Raw genomic sequence first — 25,071 nt, forward strand, 5'->3', positions numbered from 1 at the left:
GGCTTTTGACTCGATTCCTAAGGCTCTCGTCATCGAGACGCAACTTGATTGATAAGGTTTAGAAATAGAGGGAAGGCATGAAAGGATTATAGGAGCTATGACCAAGTCGTCAGTAAATGACGAGCCCAGGTTTTGGACCCCTGGTTCCGATGATGGGAGGGGAGGCATAGAAAGAGAGAACCGTTTTCAGAGAGAGGGGGAGAATTCTAGAAGATACTTGATGCGTATATACCAACCCCCCCTTCATGCCTCATCTGTGTTGAACCCGTGTCTCTTTTTTTTTTCGTCATCTTGAACCACCTGCATCTGTTGTCCACTTTTTATCCCCCCCCCCTTCTTTATTATCCCTCATAGTTCGTCAAGCCTTGGTCATCGAATCAGAGCTCAAAGTGGGGCCCGCATTGTATTATACCACAGAGTACTAGTATTATCTGCTTGCCGCGAGAAACTATGAATACGACCCGTCCCCTCGCCAGTATCGTCTCGTCCTCTCTCAAGACCGTCACCAACACCAACAACATCTTCTTGTCCACCTCAAGACTTGCCCCTACTACCATACTTCCTCGACAACTCAGAGCCACCACTCCCATTATCAATAATCACCATCTCCCCTACTCAACCACCACCACACAAAACAAGATGGCTGCCAACGCCCAGACTATCATCGACCTCGCCAAGCAGCGCCGGTCCTACTACCCGCTGTCCAAGGACCTGACCATCACCCCCGCCCGCGTCCAGGAGATCGTCAAGGACCTCCTCGACCAGGTCCCTTCCTCCTTCAACTCCCAGTCCAACCGTGTTGTCGTTCTCTTTGGCGCCGAGCACGAGAAGCTGTGGGATTTCGCCACCGAGATCCTCAAGGCTATTGTTCCTGAGGACCAGTGGGAAGGCACTGCCAAGAAGATGGCCCTGTTCAAGGGTGCTGCTGGCACTGTACGTCCTCATTCCTCTCACTCTCTTACTCTCTCTTACTCTCTCTTACTCTCTCTTACTCTCTCTTACTCTCTCTTACTCTCTCTTACTCTCTCTTACTCTCTCTTACTCTCTCTTACTCTCTCTTACTCTCTCTTACTCTCTCTCTCTCTTTCTCACCCCCTTCCCTCCCTCCCCTTCCTCTTCCCCTTCCTTTATCTCATCACAATGTCAAAACCTAACCTCTCCAATCATCCAAACAGGTTCTCTTCTACGAAGACCAAGCCGTCGTCAACGCCATGCAGGAGCGCTTCGCCATCTACGCCGACCGCTTCCCCGTCTGGGCCGGCCACACCGACGCCATGCTCCAGTGGGCCACCTGGACCGCTCTCGAGGCCGAGGGCCTCGGCGCCAACCTGCAGCACTACAACCCCTTGATCGACCAGCGCGTCGCCGCCGAGTGGAACGTCCCCGCCGACTGGAAGCTGTCTGCCCAGCTGGTCTTTGGTGGGCGCACCGGTGAGGCTGGGCCCAAGGACTTCCTGCCCCTGGAGCAGAAGTACAAGAGCTTCGGTGCTTAAGTGAAAAAGATACGGATGGAAGTAATGTAGGAAGGCAAAGGGAGAGATTATGAACAAGATTGCTCGCCTTCGTTAGAACTCTTTGTTTCTTTTTTCTGATATAGAGAAAGAGAGAGGCCGGGGGATAGAAGCTATGTATACAGACACTAGACTCTTGACGCCGTCGCCGTTTGCTATGGCGTGGCAGCCAGTGGGCTGGATAGGACTGGCTGGCTGAACTTGCATTGGGTGGAGCGCTTTCAAACAACCATCATATATATATATATACCAAAGAAATATCAAACAATATGAAAGGAAAAAGAGCCAAGACACCGAAAAGAAGGAGCAATATTTCCTTTTTTTTTTTTTTTTTTTTTTTTTTTTCTCTTCTTCCAAACTCGACGTCGGGGATGCAATGCAGTATGACGTTCCATGCTTAAGTAAAATAATATCCGCCTGTTGCTCCTCCCCAATCAGACGCACCTTGCCCCTGCGGCACTGACGTGTAAGGCTGAATGGGGAGGACCTGTCAGTCAGCCACGGGCCGAGGCGAGTATGTAAGACAACACCGCCACCCCTCTTGGGTCAGCTTTTTATTTTGCTTTTGTGATTTGATGTTTATGCATACAGTGGTGTATGTGTATCTAGGTCAGAAAGAAGTGTGGGTGGGGGGTGGGGGGCACAAATCTCGGGTGAGAATGACTCTTGTGGTTTGGGGATGCTTATTGGGGGCAGACATGGGAGGGACCGCGGGAGAGGGGGGGGAGGGGGCTTTGTGTAAGTATCGTTGCTCCCCCAGAGAGAACAAGGTTATTGGGCACTGGCAAGAGAAATGCTTATTTTAGTTCGGTATACGATTTGTATTCAGGTACCACTACTAATTAGGGTATATACCATGCATGCTAGCTAACTACATACTAAGTGCTTGGTCATGAGGACATCTCATGTCAATGGCCTGATTCCACGACTGCTGTCCCTCACAATTGTGTGTAAATGCTACCTGTTTGTTCCAAGATAAACTTTTTATATTTTTTTGTATTTGCTCCGTTTCAGAAAAGGAAAATGAAGAAGAGAGAAGAAGGAAAAAAGCAAATCGCGAGTGATGATGTGTATCATCGGTATCTATCTACGACTATCTAAAAGTGTTGTGGCTGCGTTTCCCCCCCCGGTGTCAGAGACGCAATCATCATTATGGGATGAATGTTGCATTCTCTCACACGCAGTCCTCTCTCTTGTGGACATCTGGCCCCCTTCTGCTGCGTACTGGTCTCTCTCGGGGTCGAAGTTTCCACCCGCGAGCGAACAGTTGGTTCCGAGAACCCACCTGACAAGGGAGACAGAAACCTGGAGGGGTTAAGTATGCCCTTGTGATCATTTCAAATGACAAGTTGCTGTGCTTTTTCTCCGCTGTCGTTCATTCAGTTCTGGCCATACTTCATATGTCCCTGGCGATGACATGGCACACATCACATCCCTTGCGCTCACGTTGCTTGTCGACGTTATTTGCCCACTACGCCCCCCAAAACTCCCAACTCGTATCGATCCGTGTGTAAAACAATCTGGCTCCATGACTTTATCCTTTGGCATGGCACATATGGCCCAGGGACCACTCGCAGTGGCGCCCGCATCCTTGTCAACGCACACAAGATGTGCTGACAAGCCGCGTGAGTCATCCCCTTCATAAGGCTGCACCGTTGGTGAACCGGCGATGTTACTCGGAGTACGTGCTTTTGATCCGAGTCACTTAAAGTTTAAGTTTTCATCTTTTGTCGTGACGAGTCCGGGAATAGTGCCCTCTCCCTACATGGTGTAGCTGCTTTTCAGAGCCTCGCGATCCGCAGCAGGTAGTTGGTTGAGGAATTGATCGAACTGAGGAATCATTTGCCGATAGACATCGATGATCTATACAACATGGGTTAGTGCTATTTCGGGGAGAAAGAGAAAGAAGAATTGTTTGTTAGGCGCTGGGGGGGGGGGGGGAAGGGTGTTCATCTTTCACTTACCTTCTGGAAAAGATCATGTAATTCGCGATTGATATCGCTCGGCAACCTCGTGTCGTACTGCGCTATGCACTGGAAGTACGATAACATGCTCTTCTCCATCGCCTGCGGGTTTTGGCCGACAATCATCGTGAACCCCTTCAGAGCGCTCGCTTTCTCGTCTGTAGAGTCCAGCTCGGTCATGGCACTCAGGAACTCGTCGGCAAATGTCGACAGGTGAGGCCCCAAGATGTCTGCGTTCTGCAGGCCCAAGCGGCCAAGGGCGATGGCGGCATTCTCTGTCACGCTGACGGGCACAGTCGGATTGACCATGATCTGCACGAAACGCTCCATCAGGTCGTTCACGTACGGCGCCGTACTCTTTCCATTCTGGATGGCGACCTCTCCAGCGCTCCAACAGGCGTTGTTGACTACACTGAAACAGCCCTCGATGTCTTCGTCGACTACATTATCAAAGTCGAGCTGCCTGAGCAGGATGGGGAATATCGATGATAGGTGGTTCTGCAGTTGTGGGAAAACATACTTGGCGCAATCGCCAAGAAGAGCGTACGCTGACTGTCGGACTTCATCCGCTGGGTCCTCCATACACAAATTCAAGAGCTCAAAAAAAGCTGGGTCTGCGTCCTTGACAAGAGCCTGGGCCTTGTCATCCTCAAGACACTGGATAATGGCGCTCAAGAGGTCGAGACTTGTAACGAGGAAGTCCTTGTCGGGTTGATCGTAGTTGTGGTTGGTCTTGGCCGCCAAGGTCTGCTCGAGATTCTGGTGGATGATGGTGACACAGCGCCTGAAGATAGGGTGCGCGTAGGGAGCAAAGGCATCTCTCATCGCCATGGCGACGTAAGACAAGCACTCAAGCAGCGGGAATACCTCGCGCGACTCATCGGCAACCTTCTGCCATCGGTCGATCAGGGCGGGCATCAGCTGGCTCGAATGCTCTGGCAGCGACAAAACAGGCCCGACATTCTCGGCAAGCGTCTGAACACAGTCGTAGAGAATGTACATGTTCTTGTCCTTGTACTTGGCGAAACAGCGGATGTACTGCTGAACGATCGGCCCGGTGTATGGCTCTAGGACCTTTCCGGCCTTTTCCTCGAGGTTCGCCATGGCCGACGCACCAGCCTCCTGGACCTTCTTGTTCTTGTCGAGCATCTTGTGCAGGATGCCCTCCATCATCGGCACAAAATACGCCTGTAATTGTTGTGGGTCTTTCAGGTTGGCAGCCCACGACGAGTAGCGGCCGAGCGTCCAGCATGTGATCTGTCTAACAATGGGCTCTGGGTCGTTTAAGAGGGAGATGAGGTACGAAACCAGCTCCGGCAGGTGAGGCGTCACAACCGTGATGCAGCCCTCTGCGACAGCACCGAGGGCGAGGACAGCAGCCTCTCGACGCGGCCACTCCTCGTGCTTCAGATTTGTCGTCAAATACGGGAGGATACACTCGAAGACGGGGTCCTTGAAATCGCGCGCAAAGACGTCCAACGCGGCCGCAGAGCATTTTCGCAGAGTCCATTTCTCATCCGGATTCTCGTCACCAAACTCATCGTCAATCTCGTCAATTTCACCCTCTTCCAGGTCGTTGTCCATGCTGGCAAGCTTCTGGTACGCGTTGCCGTTCTCAGCGGCATCCGCCGAATGATGCGCGGCGAGTTTGCGCGCCGACTTGTTTTGCGCGAACTGAGGCTTGATATCCTCCACGCGGTCCTCCTCTTCCTCGTCGTCCGACGCACCACCCAGCAGAGCAATATCCTCGCCGCCGTAGACCATCGACTCCAGGAGGACGGGGATGATCTTTTGAATGTACGGGTTCAGAGCCTGCCACAGGTTTTCATGCTCGCCGACTGTGAGCCAGAACTCGGCCGCCTCGCACGCAAGCTCTTCATCCTCACTCTTCTGCTGTGTGATGATATAATCCACCAGGCCAGCGATGTGGGGTGTCAGCTTGTCGGGCCTCGTGTCAACCAGTTGCACGAAGCAGCGGCAAACCTGGCGTCGAACATCCTCGTCGGCGTCGTTGGCCAAGGTGAAGAGAGCCTGGAGGAGGTCGTCTATGCAGGTGAGCATGGCCTGGGTCTTGCGCGGCGTGAAGACGTTGATGGCAGTCAGAGCCTGGGCGCGCACTTTTGGCAGGCTGCTCTTGGTCGCCTGGATGAACTTGGGCAGGAGATAGTTGAGTGGCCTCTGGCCGTTCTGCTCGCGCTGCAATATCTTGAAGTTGTCCTCGCAGATCTTGGCCATGGCCGCCATTGCGCCCTCCTGGCCCTCCGGAGACACCTGACCGGTCTCATTCCCGATCATCTTGAGAAGCTCCGGGAGGAACTCGGGCCACGAGTATATCCCCACGCGGCTGATGAGCTCTGTTGCAATATTTCCGGCGTAGCTTCGAATCTGGGGAGACTTGTCTTGTATGCCGAGAGGAACGGCCATCTTGATCAGACCCAGCGAGGCCTCGGGGATCTGCTTGAAATTGAACTTGACATTGTTTTTCAGCATGATCGCCGCGGCGGACCGAACAAGGCCATAATCTTGCGCGGAGAACTGGAGGCCCGAGGGCGGTTCGGCGCTGGAGAAGAGGTAGGCTAGGTAGTTGTTGAAGTCTGGTGAGGTTTTGGCTTGTGACAGCATCTGACGGAAAAGAAGTTAGCAACGCCTGTTTCGGAACGGAGAGACGCATGTGGACGTGGCCATACCAGCTCGGCCTTCTTCTGAGCTGCCTTGTCGAAGCCGCTGAGAGAGTCCTTGAGATAGACGGCCAGAGTCTGGAGAGACTCGGGCGAGGGTTGCCACGCCATGACAGAGGACGGATGCGGATTCGTGGAAGTGCAACAGGGCGCACCACCTCCACAACAGGCCCGAGGAGGATCAAGAAAGATATAGCCAAGTGTCGGAGAGGCTTGCTCTGGTGGGATTCAATTCAGTCTGGTCGAGGAGAGAATAGGAAGGAGGGAAAAGAGGAAGAGGGTTGGGAGCGGTTTGTGCAAGAGATCGCCGGTTGGGAAGAAGGTTGCAAGCTTAGCGGCTGGGCAGGCTTGTATAAAGAGTGAGTAGAGTGAGCGGGCGGGTGGGTGTTTCTGAGCTGTGGTAAGAGGGTAGAGGGATTGGTGGGGTGTTTGGCAGGGGCACGGGCTCCAAAAGATTGCAACCCCTCTCCAAGAACACCAGGCGCCGTTACCAGCCAGGAAACAATGTGGGGAAAAGGACCAGGGCGAAAACAAGCCCCCCTCCAAAAATAAAAGAGAAGGAAGAACGAAAAGCAAGAAGAAGAAAAAGACGAACAGAAAATAGAATAATAGAAAAGGATAATCCAAAGCTGAACAAGTCGAATCAATCTTGTGAAACTCAGTACAGCGCATAAAATTTGCACCTTGGCCTACATTGACATAAAAGATTTAAAAAAAAAATTTAAAAAAAATTGTGACAGTGTGAGATGGGGGCCAGAGCCGCCCCAAGTCCTCAACTCTTGAGGCGTGGTAGCCCTGACGTTGTACCACTGCCCGTGTGTCTGATTTTTTCATCCTCTCTTCCCTTCTCGCCTCCTGTTAGACCTTGCTTTAGTCAGGACACTTAAACTGAGCTTTCATGGCTATGGGAGTAGCTTAAGTGGGTCCCTCTTTATTTCTGACCAAGCGACTTCACCTGCTGGCACCCTTCCACCTTCTTCTCAGCTGCAGGTGACCGTTCAGCCGGCGTGATAAGGTGATTATCAGAAATCAGTAGAAGCAATGCGTCAGACTCGAGCCGCGTACCAAAAGTAGCCTTTCCTGTTTCCTTTCTTTTACTCTTGTTTTTACTTCTCAAGACCAGACGAAGGTCATGAGGGTGGGTACAAACACCCGAGTTTCAGTGAGACCTCCTGACCTGCAAACTGCGGTAATGCTCTGGAAATCACAAGGAGAGCGCCGCATCGCCAGCGTGACAGCACCAAACGGTAATTTTGGACCTTCGTCTCTCTCTTGAATACTCAAAGACTTTAGATGTCCATGGACTAGAACAGGTGGCATTAACAAGCCTCCCTTGACATATGCACCGAGCGCCGTCACAGTCGCAATACTGTTGGCACTTAGACTCGAGCTTCCCAGATATCAGCAGAAAAGCTGGAGGCGGAGAAAAGCCCCAGGTCACAAGTCTCTTGTCGATATGATTATCGAACCCCTGCTCTGACGTAGTTGGATAGTAGCATGTGTTCAACGGCTGCTGCACATTGCCTATGCCAACTTTGTTCCCGATGCTTTGCTCTTCCCAACTAAATTATTAGAAGTCTGCTTGACTCCTGCGGTGACCCCGTGCTTCATGTTGTGGGCCGTACACACGAGACCTAGCATTACAATCTTGCTGTACGACTTGGTCGAGGGGCTTGGGCTTCTTCAATGAGAACAATGGTTGGGTCACCCAACTCGTGTGGTCTACCAGTCGCCTCGGGAAGTGTCGAACAGGCTCAGTTGCTGAATGGTCACTGACCGTTCCCTGATGAGGCCAGACTATCTTTTCTCAAAGTGTTCAAGTTTTTCTCCAGTGGCCGTTCACTCATGAGAACCTTCGCAACGGGGGGCCCAAGGTAGCATGTTAGCTTGTTTTGACACAGGGCGTTTGCGCCCGAAGGATTACTGACACCAGCAGTCTGCAAGGGATCGGCACTGTGCTGTGACCTGAGGGGGAAAGCTTGTTGCAGCGAAATTTGACAGCAACATCGTATCCGGTTGTCCTGATTTCAGACATGCTCAACATTTCCATAGGCTAGACTCACTGCGAGTGCCTGCTAATCCAATCCATTGCTCGACCTAGCTTCTGCTCCGGTCGGGCTCACGTCGTCAAAATCTTCTGAAGCCTGCGGTGTGCACGCCCTGTGTGACGCGGCCACCTGCACTGGCACCCCTGGCTTGGTGGTTCAGAAGTGATACGGTGAATACCTTTCGCGGCTGGCGTTCCCGCGGGGGAAGGGGGAGGTCACACTGGCTCAGAGCCCGCCCTCCCGCCCGCCAATGACCAGAATCGAGTTGAGCCTCTGGTGTCAGAAAATATGACCTGCACTGGCCAGCACCTGCCCAATAGTGCAGCTAGCAGGCAAGCAACCAAGACATCGCAAACCACGGCCCTTCATGAATCGCTGATGGATATCCCAGACACTCCATTCGTGATGCCCTGTGACGTCTGCAGTTTCTCAGTGACGACCTCGACAACCGTCTTAAAAGCCTCCATCTCTTCCTCTACAGTCCCGCCGAGCCCTGCGCCTGCGAGACTCACCGAGCTGCCCACGTATACAGGGAGCTGGGCCCTCTTCGCGAGGAGCCGGGCCAGGCGGGAGGTGAACTCCAGCGAGGACTCAACGCTGAAGAGGGGCGTCGAGAGAGGCTGACTTGGATTGAATTTCTAGCGAGACGAGGTCAGCACAGCGACTCGGCTGAGGGCATGAACAGGACTCACGTCAGGCAACGAGTAGACAAAAGAGCCCATGGTCGGCGGGCTAGACATCTCGTCTGCCGATGCGGTCGTCAGGAAGAGCATAATGGACTTCGCCTGGACGGTCAGATGGATGTAGATCCGGGTGTCGAGTGACCTCGGAAGGGGGAAGGAGAGCTGAAACGTTTGCATCGTGTTCGCCATGTTTACGGATCCAGGCAAGTGTAGCAAGCTTCCCCAGGTCTGATGATGGATGGGGTGAGCGGCTGACGGATCACTGGACAAAGTTACTCTTGCTTCGTGCACCCTGGAGCTCTCTTAACTGCAGTATTGTGAGCCTAGGCAGGTCTGCTGCTGTAGCAGTTAAGCTTACAGTGGGCTGCCGAAGGATTACAGTGGATGCTGTGCAGCTTGTGCTAGGGCCTGGGTTGGGCCCACCCACCTTGTCTGCCATGCAGCAAACTCGACTAGGCCTTAGCCTGGGCAGGCATTGCTGGTCAAACCCTCCGAAACTGCAGCAAGCCCTACTCCAACAAATCGACCTTCAACCTCCGCCATGGAAAACAACAAACGATATAAGCCCCGCTAGTCCACAATATAAATCCCACCTGTCCACGATGTCGTTTGACTTGCTTTTTGAATAACAAATAACATTGCTAATCTCCCAAGATTTGTATTCTTGTGTTCCTTCTCTTCTTTACATCTACAACTTTACTCTTCAGTATGCATCTCAACATTTCATGATCAAGCACCCTTGGTGATCAAGTCCGGAGTTATCACGAGAGAGCATTTCCGAGAAATCTCAACATCATCACACCCACATAGCTGTTGACGTGAGAATCACCAAGCAGAATCTCACCATCCCACAGACAATCCTGATCTCTGAGAACAAGCTCCTTGAGTCTCGGTCTCAACAGCACAACATTGACAACCCACTCAGCAGAACAAAAAACTTGTGCCCTCTGAAGTACAGACAGAATGGCAACTCAGCAGGAGTCCACAGATGAGAATGCCTGGCAGGGCATTGACAAGACTGTTGATGACCCAGAGGAGGCCAGAGTCATGTTCTGTGCTCTTGACTCTTTCATGTCAGTTATACACATCCGAATGCATCTGCTATCCCTGCATTCAATTTACTGTTATGCCATCTTTGTTGAGCCGAAGCTCTACATGCCTCTTCAGAATGGGCATTTCCCATACTGCATAGACTTCACCTCTCTCCCTCTCTCAGAGAATATTACTGACAGCCCCTACAGGCAGTACGGAAAGGTTGCCCACTTCAACTGCACCCATCTGCGCCGACAGTCTTTTTACGCCCTGCCCGAGGCTCACTGGAAGATGCTCGCCGCTCCCCCTTTCAACTATCTCGAGACCCTGGACAAGGTCGACGCGGCTATTGACTCCAATGCCGAGCTTGCCCGGAACATCGCCAAGCACGGAATGCGGAGCTTCCAGGTCTACGAGTCCAACGGGGAGGGTGACTTCCAGATGCCCGAGCAGTGGGCTGGCGTCGCTAAGTACGGCGACATCGACAAGGCGAGGAGCACCCTTCGTCAGTTCTACCGTGACTGGTCTGCTGAGGGTGCCGAGGAGCGTGAGGCCAGCTACGGTCCCATCAAGCAAGCCCTGGCCGCCGAGCGCGCGAGCAAGCCTGAGGTTGAGCACCTCAAGGTCCTCGTCCCAGGCGCCGGCCTGGCCCGCCTCGTCTTCGATCTGACCCTCAGTGGCTGCGATGCCGAGGGCAACGAGATCTCCTATCACCAGCTCATTGCCTCCTCCTACATCCTCAACTTTGTCCAGTCCGCTGGCCAGCACACAATCTACCCGTGGGTTCACACCTTCTCCAACCACAGCACCCGCGAGCGCCACCTGCAGGGCTACAAGATCCCCGATATACACCCTGCCACGGCGATGTCGGCAGCCCAGGATGTCGGCTCCATGTCCATGTGCGCGGCGGATTTCTTGTGTCTGTATAGTGATGCAGAGCACAACGACACCTACGACGCTGTGGCCTGTGTCTTCTTCCTTGACACGGCGCCCAACCTGATCCGCTACCTCGAGACCATCTACAGCTGTCTCAAGCCCGGCGGCGTTCTCATCAACATCGGCCCTCTCCTGTGGCACTTTGAGAACAACGCTCCTGGAAATCACGGTCACGACGACGACGGCGATGGCGAGCATGACGCCAACAACTCGTCGGGGATTGCGGATCCGGGCAGTTTCGAGCTGTCTGCTGACGAGGTGATGGCCCTCGTCAAGGGCGTCGGCTTCGTTGTCGAGAAGGTCGAGTCCAATATCAAGGCTCCGTACATCCAGGACCAGCAGTCCATGCTGCAGACCATCTACTACGCCACCTTCTGGGTGGCTCGCAAGCCTGCTGTCTGAGTCTGTGGATCCAGATGAACCCCCCACAGCCTGACCAACAAGAGCGGCGAAACGCTCCTGCATGTCATTGTTGGAACCGAAAGCCAGAAAAAGGTGTTGATGAAGAGACGACCAGCTCGATTAACTTTTTTATGGCCCAGGTTGCTCACCACCTGCATCTTCATTAAAGGAAAGGAGAGAAGAAAAAAATAACTTGATCACCGAACGCACATCAGAGCCCGATGCGACAACTTGTTGCCGCCTGGAACAACTTATGGCCATGACAGGGCAGAATTGTGCAGGATGTTGTCTTTGTCGAGCTGATGTTGGCGAACGACATACCCTCGAAGTTACCCACGAAGGAATTTATGCGACACGAATCCGTTCACCTGTCGGTTCAGGGGCCCGCTACTTCTTGGTTGAGCAGCGCATTATGCGCCCTTGGTGACTTGGAGAGTTTAGGAGTTTTGCGTTTCTGAGGGGGTTCTTCTTTTCTTTTTCTTCTGTTTTGGACCGGCCTTGTTTCCAGTCGGCATCGGAGAAAAGTTTAGGCCTCGGGTAATGGCCTGGGAGATGATAGAAATGACCTGCGTTCGCTGTAAAAGGCATGCAAGGTTTTGATCTTTGGGTTGCACATTGGTGGAGCATTGAAGGCATTTGCGGATAGATGAGATGTGATCCGGGCTCGGCACACAGATAGATGCCTCATTTTTACAGGTACTAAGCCAGAGCCTCCAAGAGCATATTGAGGTCTTTCCATCTTTATTTCCTCTCGGATTAGAAATGAAGGACATGCATATTCCCTGGTGGTTTCTCTCGCAACACACACACACGCATACACGCACACACGCTCTGATTTGCTGATGTATACCAACTGTGGTCTATCCACGATATACACACATACAGCAGCTTTCTCTTCTCCTCCCTCTCTGTCTTCCTTCCTCCTTCTACAGGTGCGAGTCCCCAGCAGCCGACAATTCCCCCCTGGTCCACATCGCACCACCATCTATAGCCACCGCCTCCCCATTCACATGGCTTCCCGCCCTGCTACACAGATACACTACCACACCCGCAATATCCTCAGGCTTCCCAAGCCTCCGCATAGGGTTCGAGTCCTCAAACTTCTTCTGGCCCCCGCTCAGCTCCAGCAACACCGTGCTCATCTTGGTTGGGAAGAAGCCCGGACAGATACTATTCACGGTAATATGGCGCGGCCCCAGCTCGACAGCCAGGTTCCGCCCCAGATGAATCACGCCGGCCTTGCTGGCCGAGTACCCAAACGTGGCCTGCTTCCCCAGCGTGCCGACGCCCAGCCCGGCGACCGACGCCGTGATCACCACGCGGCTGGGATCCGCGATCGAGGCGCGCGCCTGGAGCAGCGGCGCAAACAGGCGCACCGTGTTGAAGACGGCGCGCATGTTGAGGTCAAAGACCTTGGCGATGGCGGCGTCGGGGTGCGTGTCGAAGGCCTCGCCCCACGTGGCGCCGGCGTTGGCCAGGAGGATGTCGACGTGGTCTGTGTGGCTGCGCACGCCGTCGACCAGGGCTTTCACGCCGGCCTCGGTCGCACTGTCAGCGGGGACGGAGATGGCCTGGCTGCCTTGGGGGAGGTTGGGGAGGGCGTTTAAGGTGGCGACGGCGGCCTCGCAGGCTTTGACTTTGCGGGAGGAGATGAAGACTTTGGTGCAGCCTGCTTGGAGGAGGCTGTTTGTTTGTTAATAGGGGAGTATGTTGGTTGATTTGGGTTCATTCTTGTGTGTCGGGGTTTATAAGCTTGATGATAACTTACGCTGAGGCTGCTGTCAGGCCGAGTCCTCGCGAGCCTCCAGTGACGACAGCGACTTTGCCCTTGAGGCTGAAGAGGGAGGGAAAGTCCTCGATCTTGTGGTCCTCCATGTTGCAGTTTATGGTCTATGCAACTGTATCCTAGCCTCAAATAAAAATTGTAGATCTATTCCGTGTTTTTGGTCAATCTCATAATCTCATTATATCTCAGTTTGAGGGGAGAACTTTGACACGACAAATCGAGGGACTTACTAGAGATGGCGATAGATGGAAATCAAGCTGTTGTTCGTGCTGTCCTTGCTATAAGCTGATGATGGTGTAGAAATATATCTAAGAAACTCGTAGATGAAGATGAAGAGGAAGAACAGATCTTCAGAGTGTGAGAGAGAAGAAAAGAAGACGGTCCGGAAGACTACATACAAGCTTCCCCGGACTGGGGGTGGAGCACCAGCCGTGACGATTTGCGGGGAGGGAACAAAAAGCCGAGGCTCGGTCGATCCGCTACGAAAGGATACTAGTTACTGTAACCTCTCTTTAGACGCCATGTCTGGTGGCGTTCAGAGAAGATGCGTGTTGCAATTGGGGTTTTGTTTTTATTTATATTTATATATTTCCAAGTCCTCTCACTCATCGTCTCTTGTTGGTGCTGTGTTTGGTGGAGCTCGTGGGCGTCTCTGTGTCTTGACTTCACCACATACAAATCACGGTATCTTGTATTATGCTCAACCCAAGTAGAGAGAAATCATAACCTGACCAGGACGTAGGTGGACTGGCAGACTTTACGCGTCAATGATATGACCATAGAGGTTGACCAAGTATACGTCGGCCATCCATTACCTCGCGAGAGAGACGGAGATCTAAGATTCAGCTCAAGTGGCAGGACAGCAGAAAACACTACGTCCGATGGATGATGAAAAGAAACACGCCAGGCCGTAGCTTTCCAGTGCCATCATCTTCCAGACGATCGAAGACAATGCTCATGAGATTCCCGATGTGTTGTTTGGGATCCATGCACTCTCATGCCCTGAACGTAAAGGCCAGGCTGGATTCATCGTCGCATGGCCGCGACATCTTATGAGACCCCATCGGCCAGACTTTCTCATTTATGAATTGGTATCTGACAACACGCTGTTTTTGCCCTCATACTCCGTGCTTTAATATGCGATTTGTGCGCAATGGATATCTCTCCCGTTTCCTTTGCACGTGCTCTTCAATGCCCAAGACAATAGTAATACATTTTTATCAACAAATCGCCTTTTCGTCTCACTTGTGCTCTTGCCGGCTTTGGAGAGGAAAAAAGTAACCAGCTCAAGACGCGGCAACAGGCTCAGGCTGCTGCTGCTGTTCTCCACTAGTCCCGCTCGGTGGGACATTGCCGTCCTGCTGAGCTCCATCCGCATCTCCAGCAGCGCTCTCTTCCTCCTGGCCCGTGGCCGCCGAAGCAGAAGCCGCTTCAGCAGCCGTACGCTCCTCCTCTTCGCGGCGTTCCTGTTCAGCTCGCTCAGCTGCCTCCTGCCGCTCCCGCTCCGCGCGTGCCTCAGCCTCGAGCCGCGCAATGTGCCGCTCAGCAACTCCTGGTAGGATGCTGGCCAGAAGTAGAAGGCTGGCTCTCTCGATCCGGCGTATCTGGTCAAGCAGCCAGTTCGCGTTCTGTTCCCTTCGCTGCTCCACCAATCGAGCAGCAGCCTGCGCGGGGTCTGGCTCACCCTGATGCTGTCCAGCCTGTGGGTTGGGATTGTTTCTGTTGTTGTTTTCGCCGCCCTCATGAGCCGGCGGTGCGTTGTTCCTCCTCCTCTCGGGACCCGCAAATGGGATCAAACCCTCGAGATGCTGCCGTACAGGCTGGAACAGCTCATTTGCCAACCCGTTGAAGAGTCCCGTATTGACGAGAAACACGGCTGTCGCTAGGGACATGATGATAAACCAGCGCGTCCAGCTGGTGTTTGCTGATGTGAACCACCACACAAACACCGCCAGCCTGATCAGCAGCCAGACGTGAGGCCACAGCGCGGCAAGCAAGGCCGCAGCCAGATTACCTTCGGGATTGGCCGGGTGCATGTGTGCAGCACCTGGGGCTAGCGGCTGGACTCGTATCTGTGGCTGGCCTGCTGGTTGCTGTGCGGCGGCAGGTCCTTGGTAGGTATTGACGCGTATGTTGCCTTGTTGCGGTGCCTGCTGGGCAGCAGCCTGCTGCTGGGCTGGTGCCGAACCACCAGGATGGGACTGGGTAGGAGCTTGGGCCTGTTGGGGTCCCGAGGCGACGCGTGGCAGCGGCGAGAACCACGTCGGAGGAAACATGGCCGTCGTGATGGTGGGAACATGATAGGTACGTGGAGAAGGTGTGTAGTACAGCTCTGCAGAAGTGTTCATGAGAAGTGCCCGTGGTCCCTGGGGGGAGTTGACGATGTAAACCTCGGGCAGGCTCGGAGTCGGCAGTCTGTTTGATTGTGCCGACAAGCTGTCGTGGCTCTGCGTTCTCGTGGTCTCAGGTGTCGCTGTCCTGCTGTTGGGGGCCGGGGCCGCAGAGGCGGGTCTCCAGGGCACAGTGACGCCTGGTGTCTGAATGGGCGGTAGTTGGCCATTCAGGTGCAGCTGGTTCAGGTGTGCCATCGCGGCACCATGTGCACTTCTTTGCATGGCATCGGTCATCCTCGCCGTCGCCTGGGTAGCATCAGCAGCTCTGAAGATGTTTCCCACGTCAGTTGATGTGAGGGGAAGGTCTGGGCCTGACGCGCCCGCGTTGGCCGGCTGTGAACTTGGTCGAGCGATACCCTGGAGCTGGCCATCGGGACCCCAGAGTGCCGAGGTCTGCGTCGTGATGCGGTAAACGTCACCGTTCGGAGTGACAGCAGCGCCTCCTTGAGGAGGCGGGATGCTGGCCGCCTGGCCGCCTCTCGCCTGATCTGGAGGAGTCATACCCATCCGTTGCTGCACCTGGTTCATGTAGTGCTGAATCCTCTGTTGCTGCTGATGTGGGTGCGGCTGGTGGTGGTTCAAAGCGTATCTCGCTGGGTTGATTGCGTCCTGGTGCATCCCTGGGGGCCACAGCATTGGCGGGCGGCGATATTGGGGCCCGCCTTGGACATTGGGAGGCGAGAAGGGCTGTTGAGGAGGGCGAGGGAGCGATGTATCCTGACTAGGAGGCGCGGTGGAGGCGCCTGGGGAGGCGCCTGGGGAGGCGCCATGGTTCTGGACTTCACGGAGAACCAGGTGTATGACGAACTGGTTGGTATCGTGGATCTATCACGGCAATGCACGTCAGTAAGAGGCCCGAGAGGAGGACGAGACGGGCCAAGACTACTCACACGCTGCTCGCCCAGCATTTGAAGAAGGGTGTCTTGCTCCCTAGCCAGCAGTTTCCCCTGGTGTATCAAACGCTGCTGCTCGTTTGTCGGCTTTGACTCCAAGACATCTCGGATCTTCTCCTTGAGCTCTGCAACGGTCGTTGAGGCCGGAAGACCGGGGAATCTGAGGGCCTCGTCTACGCTTGGAGAGGGCGAGACGATGGAAATGTTGACAGAGAGCTCCTCTTGAGGAGGGGGGGAAGGAGGAGCTGCTGACGAGGACCCCGTCTCGTCAGCCATGGCAGAGCAGAGTGAAGGTGCACGATTTCAAGGGTTGCAGCAAGCTGAGATGACGTTGCATATGCTCTGGTGGGCGAGGGACAGCTTCAATTCCCTCCTTCTTTTTGTATTATTGTGAGGGTGGTGGAGAGTGTTAGACGAGAAAGAGGAGATCTGGTTGAGACCTGATGGGTGTTAAGTGCACACAACTGGTTCCATGTTTACAACATGTGCTTTGGAGGGCGTTCAGAAAACAAAGACACAACCCCCAAATGTTACACAGTGAATAATGTATGGAGGAAACAAGGCGCTATTCAGCAGCGGCAGTGCCTGCCACGGCGATCAGGCCAGGTAAGCTAGAATTCCAGGGCTCTCTTAGCTATGGTGTTTGGTACAGGGGTGGGGGTCCGGGAACGCAGGCGGGTCAGGGTCAGGAACCGACCGGTAATTACGTACTCAAAGGTACTGTACAGTACTTGCTATGTAATACTACCCAGTCAAGAAGACCCTGCCCCTAAGCCTCCTCATACCGTGCCTGGGATTGAAACCAGTTGAATTGGCTCTTTACAATGGATGAACTCCGTGGGATTATCCAATCTTGCCATTCTCTCCAATATATCACAGATTAGCTTCCTTCAATTACCACACACCCTTTTTTCCCAGCCTCCTGCCTCTTTGTGTCCCGGTTGCCAGGTCCTTAAGGTCTGGCCGGACATGCTGAGCCCAAGCTTGGCAATTGGTCAGTCACTTGTGTACATAGTAAAATCCCATTGCTCTGCCAAAGACGTCATACCAACTAACCGTTCCACCCTGCCGGGACTACTTGACCAAGGTGCCAAGCTACTACCATAGTACATACAAATACAATACACAGTCTTGAAAACCTCCTTCACACGTGCTGTCCATCTATGTGTACAAAGTATCCTTTTGAATTTCAGAGTACGCGTTCCGGCAAAATCGGAACAATCGGTCCTCAACGCATTAACAACCCCTGGATCATACGATGGGTCGATGGGTCTCTTGACCAGCCGATATCGATAAGACTCTATCACAAGGGAAAATTTCCCAACAAGTACACGGCCGATTCCCCATCTCCGCGAGCCCCAGCTCTATCCTGAGCGCATGATGGCTTCCATGTCCAGGCTTGGCAGCGGCCTCGTGCGAAGTGCGCTGCTCGATGAGTCCCCAACCGCCCGCCGCTGTCCAACCTGTCTACAGCGACAGGCACTCTTCCAGACAGGAAGGCCGAGACAGCCTTTCTCCCCTCAGGCCGCCGGCCAACAGCAGCTGACTCCCCAAGGCAGCGGCGGCCGTCGATTCTACTCCCAGCAGTCTCAGTACCGCCCCAGGTTTTCGTCACGATTGCGGATGGCATTAGGCAGGTCTCGGACTGAGTGGTACTTCATCCCCGTCGGAGTCGGCATAGGATTCCTGGGACTAGTTCAAGGCTACAAGGTCTATACGAGGGAGAAGGAACAGCAAGAGGAAGGGCAACAGCCAGCAGCCAGGTCAAAAAAGCGCCCAAGAATACGACCTGATGGGCCATGGCAGGTCCAGGTGATGTCCACGCTACCGCTCAAGGCATTGTCTAGGCTGTGGGGAAAGTTTAACGAGGTGGACATCCCCTACTACTTCCGTGTCCCTGGCTTCAAGCTTTACTCTTGGATATTCGGCGTCAAGTGAGTTCACCCCGTGGCGTTGTGCTTGGTGTTGTGGAAGTCCGAGTGACTGACAATGGAGCAACAAAAAGTCTCGACGAAGTTTCTGAGCCCGACCTGCACGTCTACCCTAACCTGGCAGCCTTCTTCTACCGGACCCTCAAGCCTGGTGCGCGACCACTCCATCCCAACCCGAATGCCTTGCTATCGCCCGCGGACGGAAAGGTGCTGCAGTTTGGACAGATAGAAGGCAACGATATCGAGCAGGTGAAGGGCATGACATACAGCATCGACGCCCTCCTCGGCAAGAATACACCTACGCCCAGTCTGAGGTCCGGCATCAGCACGCCGCTCAGCGACGACGGGACCCCGCCCGAGGAGAGAGAATCCCAGAAGGATGCCGAGGTCGTCAAGCAGGACGAGGAATTTGCCCGCGTCAATGGCATCCCCTACACTCTGCCCGGCTTCTTCTCCGGGGCGGACATGTCCAAGAGCAAAGACCAGCCCTCGGACCAATCGACCGGCGCATCCCCAGCCTCCGTCTCAGAGGTTCGCGCGGACCTGGCCCTAGGCGAGCGTCCCTGGTACGATCTCCTGTCCCAGGAGCACCCGACCTCTCTCTACTACGCCGTCATCTATCTCGCGCCGGGCGACTACCACCGCTTCCACTCGCCCACGAACTGGGTCGTCGAGCGCAGGCGCCACTTCGCGGGCGAGCTGTACAGCGTATCGCCCTACCTCCAGCGGACCCTCCCTGGGCTCTTCACACTCAACGAGCGCGTGGTGCTCCTCGGCAGGTGGCGCTGGGGCTTCTTCTCCTTCGTCCCTGTCGGCGCGACCAACGTAGGCTCGATCAAGGTCAATTTTGACCGCGAGCTGAGGACCAACAGCCTCACAACCGACACGGCCGCAGATAGGGCCGCGGAGGAGGCGGCTGCGCGGGGCGAGCTGTACACGGGCTTCTCGGAGGCGACGTACGAGACGGCCAGTCCCGTGCTGCAGGGCCACGCGCTACGGAGGGGCGAGGAGATGGGCGGGTTTCAGCTGGGCAGCACCATCGTGCTGGTCTTTGAGGCGCCGCTGGGGAAGGTAGACGAGCAGGGGCAGCTGCGCGGAGGGTGGAACTGGGGAGTGGAGAAGGGGGTCAAGGTCAAGATGGGCCAGGCCCTGGGGTGGGTGAGCGAAGAATGAAGACGTCGTGTGGGCATACGCATTTGTGGAAACTATGTAAGTTGGCTGCACACTAAGAGCGCAGGAACAGACCTCTTGTGGCAATTCTCGCTCGTCGAGCCCACCATTTTCGAAAATTCCAATACAAAACAAAGACTAAATGGACAACATTTGCAAGTTGCCAAGGTTTCGAGCAACAATGAAGAAGCATAGTCGGTATATGAACACGATGGTGGCCCTTTGAGGCGTATACCACCTGCGAAGAACATCTCCAGACATAAAAGTTGGCTCCCAAGGCCTTCATTACTTGGACGTTTTTGCTGCCATCTATCAATAAATATCATTTAAACTGCCCGGAGGCATCAAAAGATGAGGTTCCGCGAATCATCGCTCAAAGTGTCATGAATGGCTTGACAGGCGCGTGATCAAAAGCTGCCTCGTCAAAAGTAGAATCCTACAGTAGATTCACTGCCGGTGGTCGTATCTTGACATGTTCGTTCCAATCTCACGTCTCCTTGTCTATCTATCTTCAGGCACCAGCAAATCACTTGTTCGTGTCCTGTGTTTGGCGTCGTTTACAGACGGAGACTTATGGGATGATGCTACCGCCACTATTGGACTAGCAATAGACAAAAGGTAGACATTAGTATCAGATTGTTTTGAGGGCAATGCTGAATGAAGACCTTTCCGGTATGTAGCACATTCGACCTCCTTCTAGCTCCCAACAGAGGCCCCCTTATGTCAATAGAGAACACATCAGAGGCTACATGTGACGAGAACCGCAGAAAGGCAGGAGCGGCATCATGACAAATGAGAGTGGTCAGTTTATGGCACATATGGAAAGATCGGCACGTACCCTCTCCTTCCCTCTCGCATATCGGCAGTCCCATGAAGACTTCCTCGCTCCAATTCTAGGCCTACCTTTCTCTTATTCTTTTTCAACCACCCGAGGACTCTAAATCTTCAACTGTTCTCCTTCGGTGCATAATCTTTGATACGTTCGTTCAGACTGCTATCGTCAACAAAATCTATTCTTTTACCTTACACCTCTTCACAGGCAGCCTTTAATACTTACATATACAACCTGATGCGCAGAGTCACTACGAGGTACATACAGATTGACGACCACGACATCATGGAGCACCTATCAGACAAGCATTACTCCAACACTGCCTCACTGACGTCAATGGACAGGCCGTCCATCATTGCGCTGAAACCTTCACCGGTCACAATCTCCGAGTGTGGGTCAGAGACTGAAGATATGGCCTCTATCACTGCTCTGAAGTCGCCAACCTTTTCTACGGAGAACTCTCCACTTTCGCCTATCCCGTTGTCGACACCGTTCACATGCCTACAGGAGCTGCTCGATAGGCCCACGTGCCAACCTCGAAAACGTCGACCACTTAGCGCTCACGAAACCGCAGACTTCGAAAATGTCCACAAGCAGTACGTCCACCAGCTAGAGAAGGTTGGCGAAGGCGCTTTGGCAGGTATGGCTCTTGGCCCTGAGCATTCAATCTTATACCCTTGCAATGCAGCCGTCCTATTGATCTCCTCATGATTGATAGCACTTGATCTTTCTTGAAGATGGCTTGTGAATTTTTCTGACAGCCAGCTAGAATACCTGGAAAACCAGTTCCAACACCTTGTCACGTCGTTGGGATCGCGGAAGGAGGATATAGTCTCAATGGCAGTGCCTTCAATTTCTCCTCTCGGTGGCGCTACATCTACTTTGAACAGCCGACAACGGGCATGGAAGGGGTTCATGGGACTGAGAAATCTGTTCGACTCCAGGAGACAGAAGCATCTTTCAACATTATCGACAAATTTGGTGGTCGAGCGTATGAGAGTAAGCCTCCGTGGTCTTGCCAGATTGCCACACAGGCACAAACCAAGGTTCATGCCCGCCAGTCCCACACTCAACGTCGGCTCGCTACGTGATGAACCACCGTTACCACACAGCATTGTCAACCAGCCAGACATCGACACAGCTCACAGTGATACCTCGTATGGGACGTCCATGGATACATCCACATCATCGCCAGATGGAAACCCTTTTATGGACAATCGGTGCTCCTACAGCGTTCACTCAGTAGCCTCCTCCTCGAACTCGAGTCTATTCGCCGCGCCTGTCAAGCCAGGGCGGACGATGCCAAAGGAGAAGCTCGCCAGACTGGCTAGGTACGGAGAGCTGTTGCATGATGTCGAATCAAGAACCCCACTTACATTGATGGAGATTGCGAAGAACTCTAGAGTCTTGCTTGAGCAGTTGTGCGATTCAGAGACGATGCAGCAGTTGGTCGATTCTGGCCTGCTGAGGCAGGTGGTAGACATTGAGCTACTGAGACGAGCTCTTGAGTTCTTTTGCCTGTGGATCGATGCGGAAACTATAACTGAGGACAAGGATGAAATGAAGTCTGAGGTCTCCGAGCCGCCCATTGCTCGGCCTCTTCAGAGTGGAGATACTGAATCATGCCAGACATAACCCAAGCTCGGGATATTGAGCTACTGAGGCCTGCAGAGGGAATGCGATAGTGCTCTAGGGCCGGTATCGCACTGATTGCTGCATGCAGCTGATGGGTGGCGATCGAAGTTCAAGGGAAGCGTGTACCCCATCAAATCCAGCGTCTCCGTCTGATCTGCTAAGGCTTTCATAGATCATTGTGTATTGAATAACAAAACAGCGTCCAAAAGTCAGGAGAGACACTAAACGCGAGAGATTGAAAACTACCGAGGCAAAAGGCGTTCCAGCCTTTACATATGTATTTTTTTATATATATATCACAGTGCTGGAAACCCGCAGCTGTACACTCTTCTGCAAATTGCCTTACAAGCCGTCTTCATGGACCACATACAAAACTGCACTTTGGGACTTTCGTCACTGTCGTCGGGCGCAGATACCCACCGTACTGCATGCATGATGTCTCTGAACCCCGGTCTAGTCCTCCCGAAAGCGCCAGCCCCTCAGCTTCATTTCCATCTCAGACCACGATGACTGACGGACGACTCTTACACTGCTGGGTTAGGGAAGTTTGGAGAACGAGGACAGCAAGAGAGCGAGTCAGGGGGAAACCTTGCCATCGCTTCCCTTCCGGCTCCACCCCCCGCTGGCCCTTCGGCTCGGCACGATTCTGACAGGCGATCTATCTTCGGCCCGGGCCTGGAGGAGACGATGGGTGGATCTGATGGTCTGTCGTTATGATCTTGCCTTTCTTTTCGGGAAGAACATGGCTGCGTTGTTGGACTTGGGGGTAAGAGTTGAGGGTGACGAGAGGCCAGGTGAGGGCAGTGTAAACTGTCATTCCGACACATTTTGGTATGAATAGGAAGGATTTTTGACAAGGACGATCTTTCAGCCACCTTCTCACTCACACCCACCTCACCGGGTCTATCTCTTCCTTTTCGACATCCAACAGCTAGTTGCCCCCACGCCATGCATCGATTGTCCACAAAGAGGTGAGGTGAGCACACCGTTCCCCCCCCCCCCTTCTTTCCCGTCCCTTCCACGCCGATCAAGTCACAGGCCTGCTGCCCCTTCACACTTACACTTCGCCGAAATGGCCGGCACCGAGGCAAGATGAGGCTCTGCGGAGTAACCTTCTCCGGCCTGTTCAATTCGCAATCTCATGCACTTTTGTTTTATTCATTTCAAGGAGCCTCTCCGCCCCCACTGTCATATCCCGAAACCACCCCGAAAAAATTGGGGGCGTGACCACTCTCTACCGCGGTGGCACACCCTCCATAGCAACTGCATGACGATGATCCTTGGCTGATTTCGAATCGAAGGGGAGGTGGGGGGGGGGAGGTTCACAATCTCTGGCTTTCTTTCCCTCCACATCAGAACGAGCTTGCTTGTCGCTGAGGGATTATTCTTCACCGGTCACCGCTTTTTTGTGCTTTTGTTCCATGTGTATGAGTAATGCGAAGCTTATGGCCTTGGGAAAAGGCTGCCAAGTAAAATGTGCAGGGGAGGAAGGGAGGGTGAGAACGTCATTTGTCGACGGGGTTTAGGTCCGGGGAAAAAAGGTGTCCAACTGCATGGGTTTTGGTATCACCCGTATACTTTTTTCTCGTTTCATATCCTTCTCAAAGTAGAATAGGGGGAAAAGAAAAGACAAAGAGAGAGAAGAAAAGAAAGGATGAGAAGGAGAGCGAGACGGAGGAAGGATTTTCCTTGGGTTGTTTTGTTTCGAAAAGAAAAGAAAAGAGAAAGAAAAAAAAATGAATTCAAAACGGGAAATAACCGACGAACCTTAACAGAACCAGAGAGTTGCGTCTTTCTACATAGTACGCAGGACGCTATGCATGCCTCGCTACCGAAGTTCAGGCCAATACATTCGAAGGCAAACAATTTCACAACTTCCTGAGGCTTAAAGCCACGCCTTCTATTGGCCCAAGATGAGGGATGGTCACGCTGGCCGTCAGCCCCGCAGGAATGGTCTGCCATCCCTAATCCTCTCCCTCCCTCCCAGAACCGCCATGCAATTGCCTCTTCCGGTATGCGCGAAGCAGCCTTGTGGGGAATCCGAGTTGACACTAGCTTCCCCAAATCTGATGTAACGGAAGCGGGCGATCGGTGTGCATGGAAGGGTAGGGGAGGGAGGCAGCGAAAAGGAAGGAGAGGAAGGGAGGAGGAGGAGGAAGAGGAAGAAAAAAAGGGCTGGGCTGCACTTTTTGCCCTAGGGTGTCATATGCCTCCCGCGTGTAACCCCCGACGACCCTGATTTCCCTTCCCTCCCCTTTTTGCTTCCTACGCACAACTAGGAAGAAAACAGGGGGGAAAGGCAATTTCGGGCTGGGCTGAAAGGGGTGGGTGCATGACGACGCACCTTGGCAGGTAGAACCAGAAAAAGGAAGGGGAAAAAAAGAAAAAAAAGTACTACGGCTTTGTGTCAATTGGGTGTTGTAGCATGTAAGTACCATGCTTGTATCTGCCAAGTTTCTCTTTCTTGTGATCGCCGACCTCGAGTCTTGTTATTCGGCCCCCCCCCCCTCCCCAAACTGGGGCTTTTCTTCCCCCACTCGTAAAGAGATCAAATGGTGTCAAATGTGGGGCAGTGAACTCATCGGGGTGAAGGATGGGTGAAAAGCCAGGTCATCGATTTCTGGCACTAATCCTTCTAACTATCCTGGGGCCAGAGGTACTGGTGCACCCGTTTCTATAGGAAAAGTACAACAAAGGGCCGGCTAGCCTGAAACCTAGTGAAAGGGCCCTGGTGTCAGGGGCCTGAAAGGCCCTTTCACCCACATGAGACCAATGCCTTTATTCCGACAAATGGTCATCAGCCTTCTAGGGCTGGCTTTAGGGGGTGGGGCTAGGGTGGCTGGTCCAAACGCGGGACGCGATCGGTCTTAGGGAGAATTTGCTTGAGCTAGTATGGTGAAAGTAATTTCCACTCTTGCGAGCCACTGAGACGCGACAAAGATATCTTTTGGCTAATGTAGGTGGCCGGTTGAGCAGAAGCAGGCCGGCAAGTCACGACGTGGGAAGACATGATGGGTTCCTACATTTGGAGGTTTTGCTCCTTTGGGGGAGGGCGGTGACGGGGATTGGTGTTGTCTTTTTGTTTTGATAATTTTTTCCCTTCTCATATGGACACCAGAAGTGGAGACCTGCTCTGCCGCTTGGGCTCTTTGGATGCCTATCGATTCATTTTGGCGG

At 53.5% G+C, this 25,071-nt stretch overlaps 8 protein-coding genes across 8 annotated transcripts; 4 read left to right on the plus strand and 4 right to left on the minus strand.

Annotated features, from left to right (window-relative positions):
- Nucleotides 1-516: 516 nt before the first annotated feature.
- On the plus strand, nucleotides 517-1,493 carry M406DRAFT_285371 (Nitroreductase; the record flags this gene model as incomplete). The annotated part of the gene is made up of 2 exons (XM_040918612.1): nucleotides 517-933; nucleotides 1,176-1,493. The coding sequence occupies exons 1-2, from the start codon at nucleotides 640-642 to the stop codon at nucleotides 1,491-1,493; spliced, it is 612 nt and encodes a 203-aa protein (XP_040781605.1). The 5' UTR covers nucleotides 517-639.
- Nucleotides 1,494-2,482: 989 nt separating this feature from the next.
- M406DRAFT_354513 (uncharacterized protein) lies at nucleotides 2,483-3,204 on the plus strand. The gene has a single exon (XM_040922937.1). The coding sequence runs from the start codon at nucleotides 2,575-2,577 to the stop codon at nucleotides 2,827-2,829; it is 255 nt and encodes an 84-aa protein (XP_040781606.1). The 5' UTR covers nucleotides 2,483-2,574; the 3' UTR covers nucleotides 2,830-3,204.
- Nucleotides 3,205-3,272: 68 nt separating this feature from the next.
- M406DRAFT_59576 (uncharacterized protein) lies at nucleotides 3,273-6,264 on the minus strand (the record flags this gene model as incomplete). Its single annotated transcript, XM_040924641.1, has 3 exons — nucleotides 3,273-3,374; nucleotides 3,476-6,097; nucleotides 6,163-6,264. The coding sequence occupies 3 exons, from the start codon at nucleotides 6,262-6,264 to the stop codon at nucleotides 3,273-3,275; spliced, it is 2,826 nt and encodes a 941-aa protein (XP_040781607.1).
- A 2,302-nt stretch (nucleotides 6,265-8,566) lies between these two features.
- M406DRAFT_244789 (uncharacterized protein) lies at nucleotides 8,567-9,061 on the minus strand (the record flags this gene model as incomplete). Its single annotated transcript, XM_040916282.1, has 2 exons — nucleotides 8,567-8,839; nucleotides 8,894-9,061. The coding sequence occupies 2 exons, from the start codon at nucleotides 9,059-9,061 to the stop codon at nucleotides 8,567-8,569; spliced, it is 441 nt and encodes a 146-aa protein (XP_040781608.1).
- Nucleotides 9,062-9,847: 786 nt separating this feature from the next.
- M406DRAFT_35329 (uncharacterized protein) lies at nucleotides 9,848-11,254 on the plus strand (the record flags this gene model as incomplete). The annotated part of the gene is made up of 2 exons (XM_040922756.1): nucleotides 9,848-9,957; nucleotides 10,126-11,254. 2 exons carry the CDS (start codon nucleotides 9,848-9,850, stop codon nucleotides 11,252-11,254), a joined length of 1,239 nt encoding a protein of 412 aa, XP_040781609.1.
- Nucleotides 11,255-12,180: 926 nt separating this feature from the next.
- On the minus strand, nucleotides 12,181-13,129 carry M406DRAFT_336269 (NAD(P)-binding protein; the record flags this gene model as incomplete). Its single annotated transcript, XM_040921131.1, has 2 exons — nucleotides 12,181-12,937; nucleotides 13,023-13,129. The coding sequence occupies 2 exons, from the start codon at nucleotides 13,127-13,129 to the stop codon at nucleotides 12,181-12,183; spliced, it is 864 nt and encodes a 287-aa protein (XP_040781610.1).
- Nucleotides 13,130-14,326: 1,197 nt separating this feature from the next.
- On the minus strand, nucleotides 14,327-16,602 carry M406DRAFT_336270 (uncharacterized protein; the record flags this gene model as incomplete). The annotated part of the gene is made up of 2 exons (XM_040921132.1): nucleotides 14,327-16,000; nucleotides 16,324-16,602. The coding sequence occupies 2 exons, from the start codon at nucleotides 16,600-16,602 to the stop codon at nucleotides 14,327-14,329; spliced, it is 1,953 nt and encodes a 650-aa protein (XP_040781611.1).
- Nucleotides 16,603-18,721: 2,119 nt separating this feature from the next.
- On the plus strand, nucleotides 18,722-19,761 carry M406DRAFT_354514 (phosphatidylserine decarboxylase; the record flags this gene model as incomplete). Its single annotated transcript, XM_040922938.1, has 1 exon — nucleotides 18,722-19,761. A coding segment is annotated over one exon (709 nt), but the record flags the coding sequence as incomplete, so codon positions are not given.
- Nucleotides 19,762-25,071: the final 5,310 nt, after the last annotated feature.

This window comes from Cryphonectria parasitica, assembly GCF_011745365.1.
Source record: "Cryphonectria parasitica EP155 unplaced genomic scaffold M406scaffold_1, whole genome shotgun sequence".
Lineage (NCBI taxonomy): Eukaryota > Fungi > Ascomycota > Sordariomycetes > Diaporthales > Cryphonectriaceae > Cryphonectria > Cryphonectria parasitica.

Bases quoted from the DNA above. Each gene is read 5' to 3' on its own strand.
- M406DRAFT_354513 (XM_040922937.1), top strand. From the start codon at position 2,575: ATGATGTGTATCATCGGTATCTATCTACGACTATCTAAAAGTGTTGTG.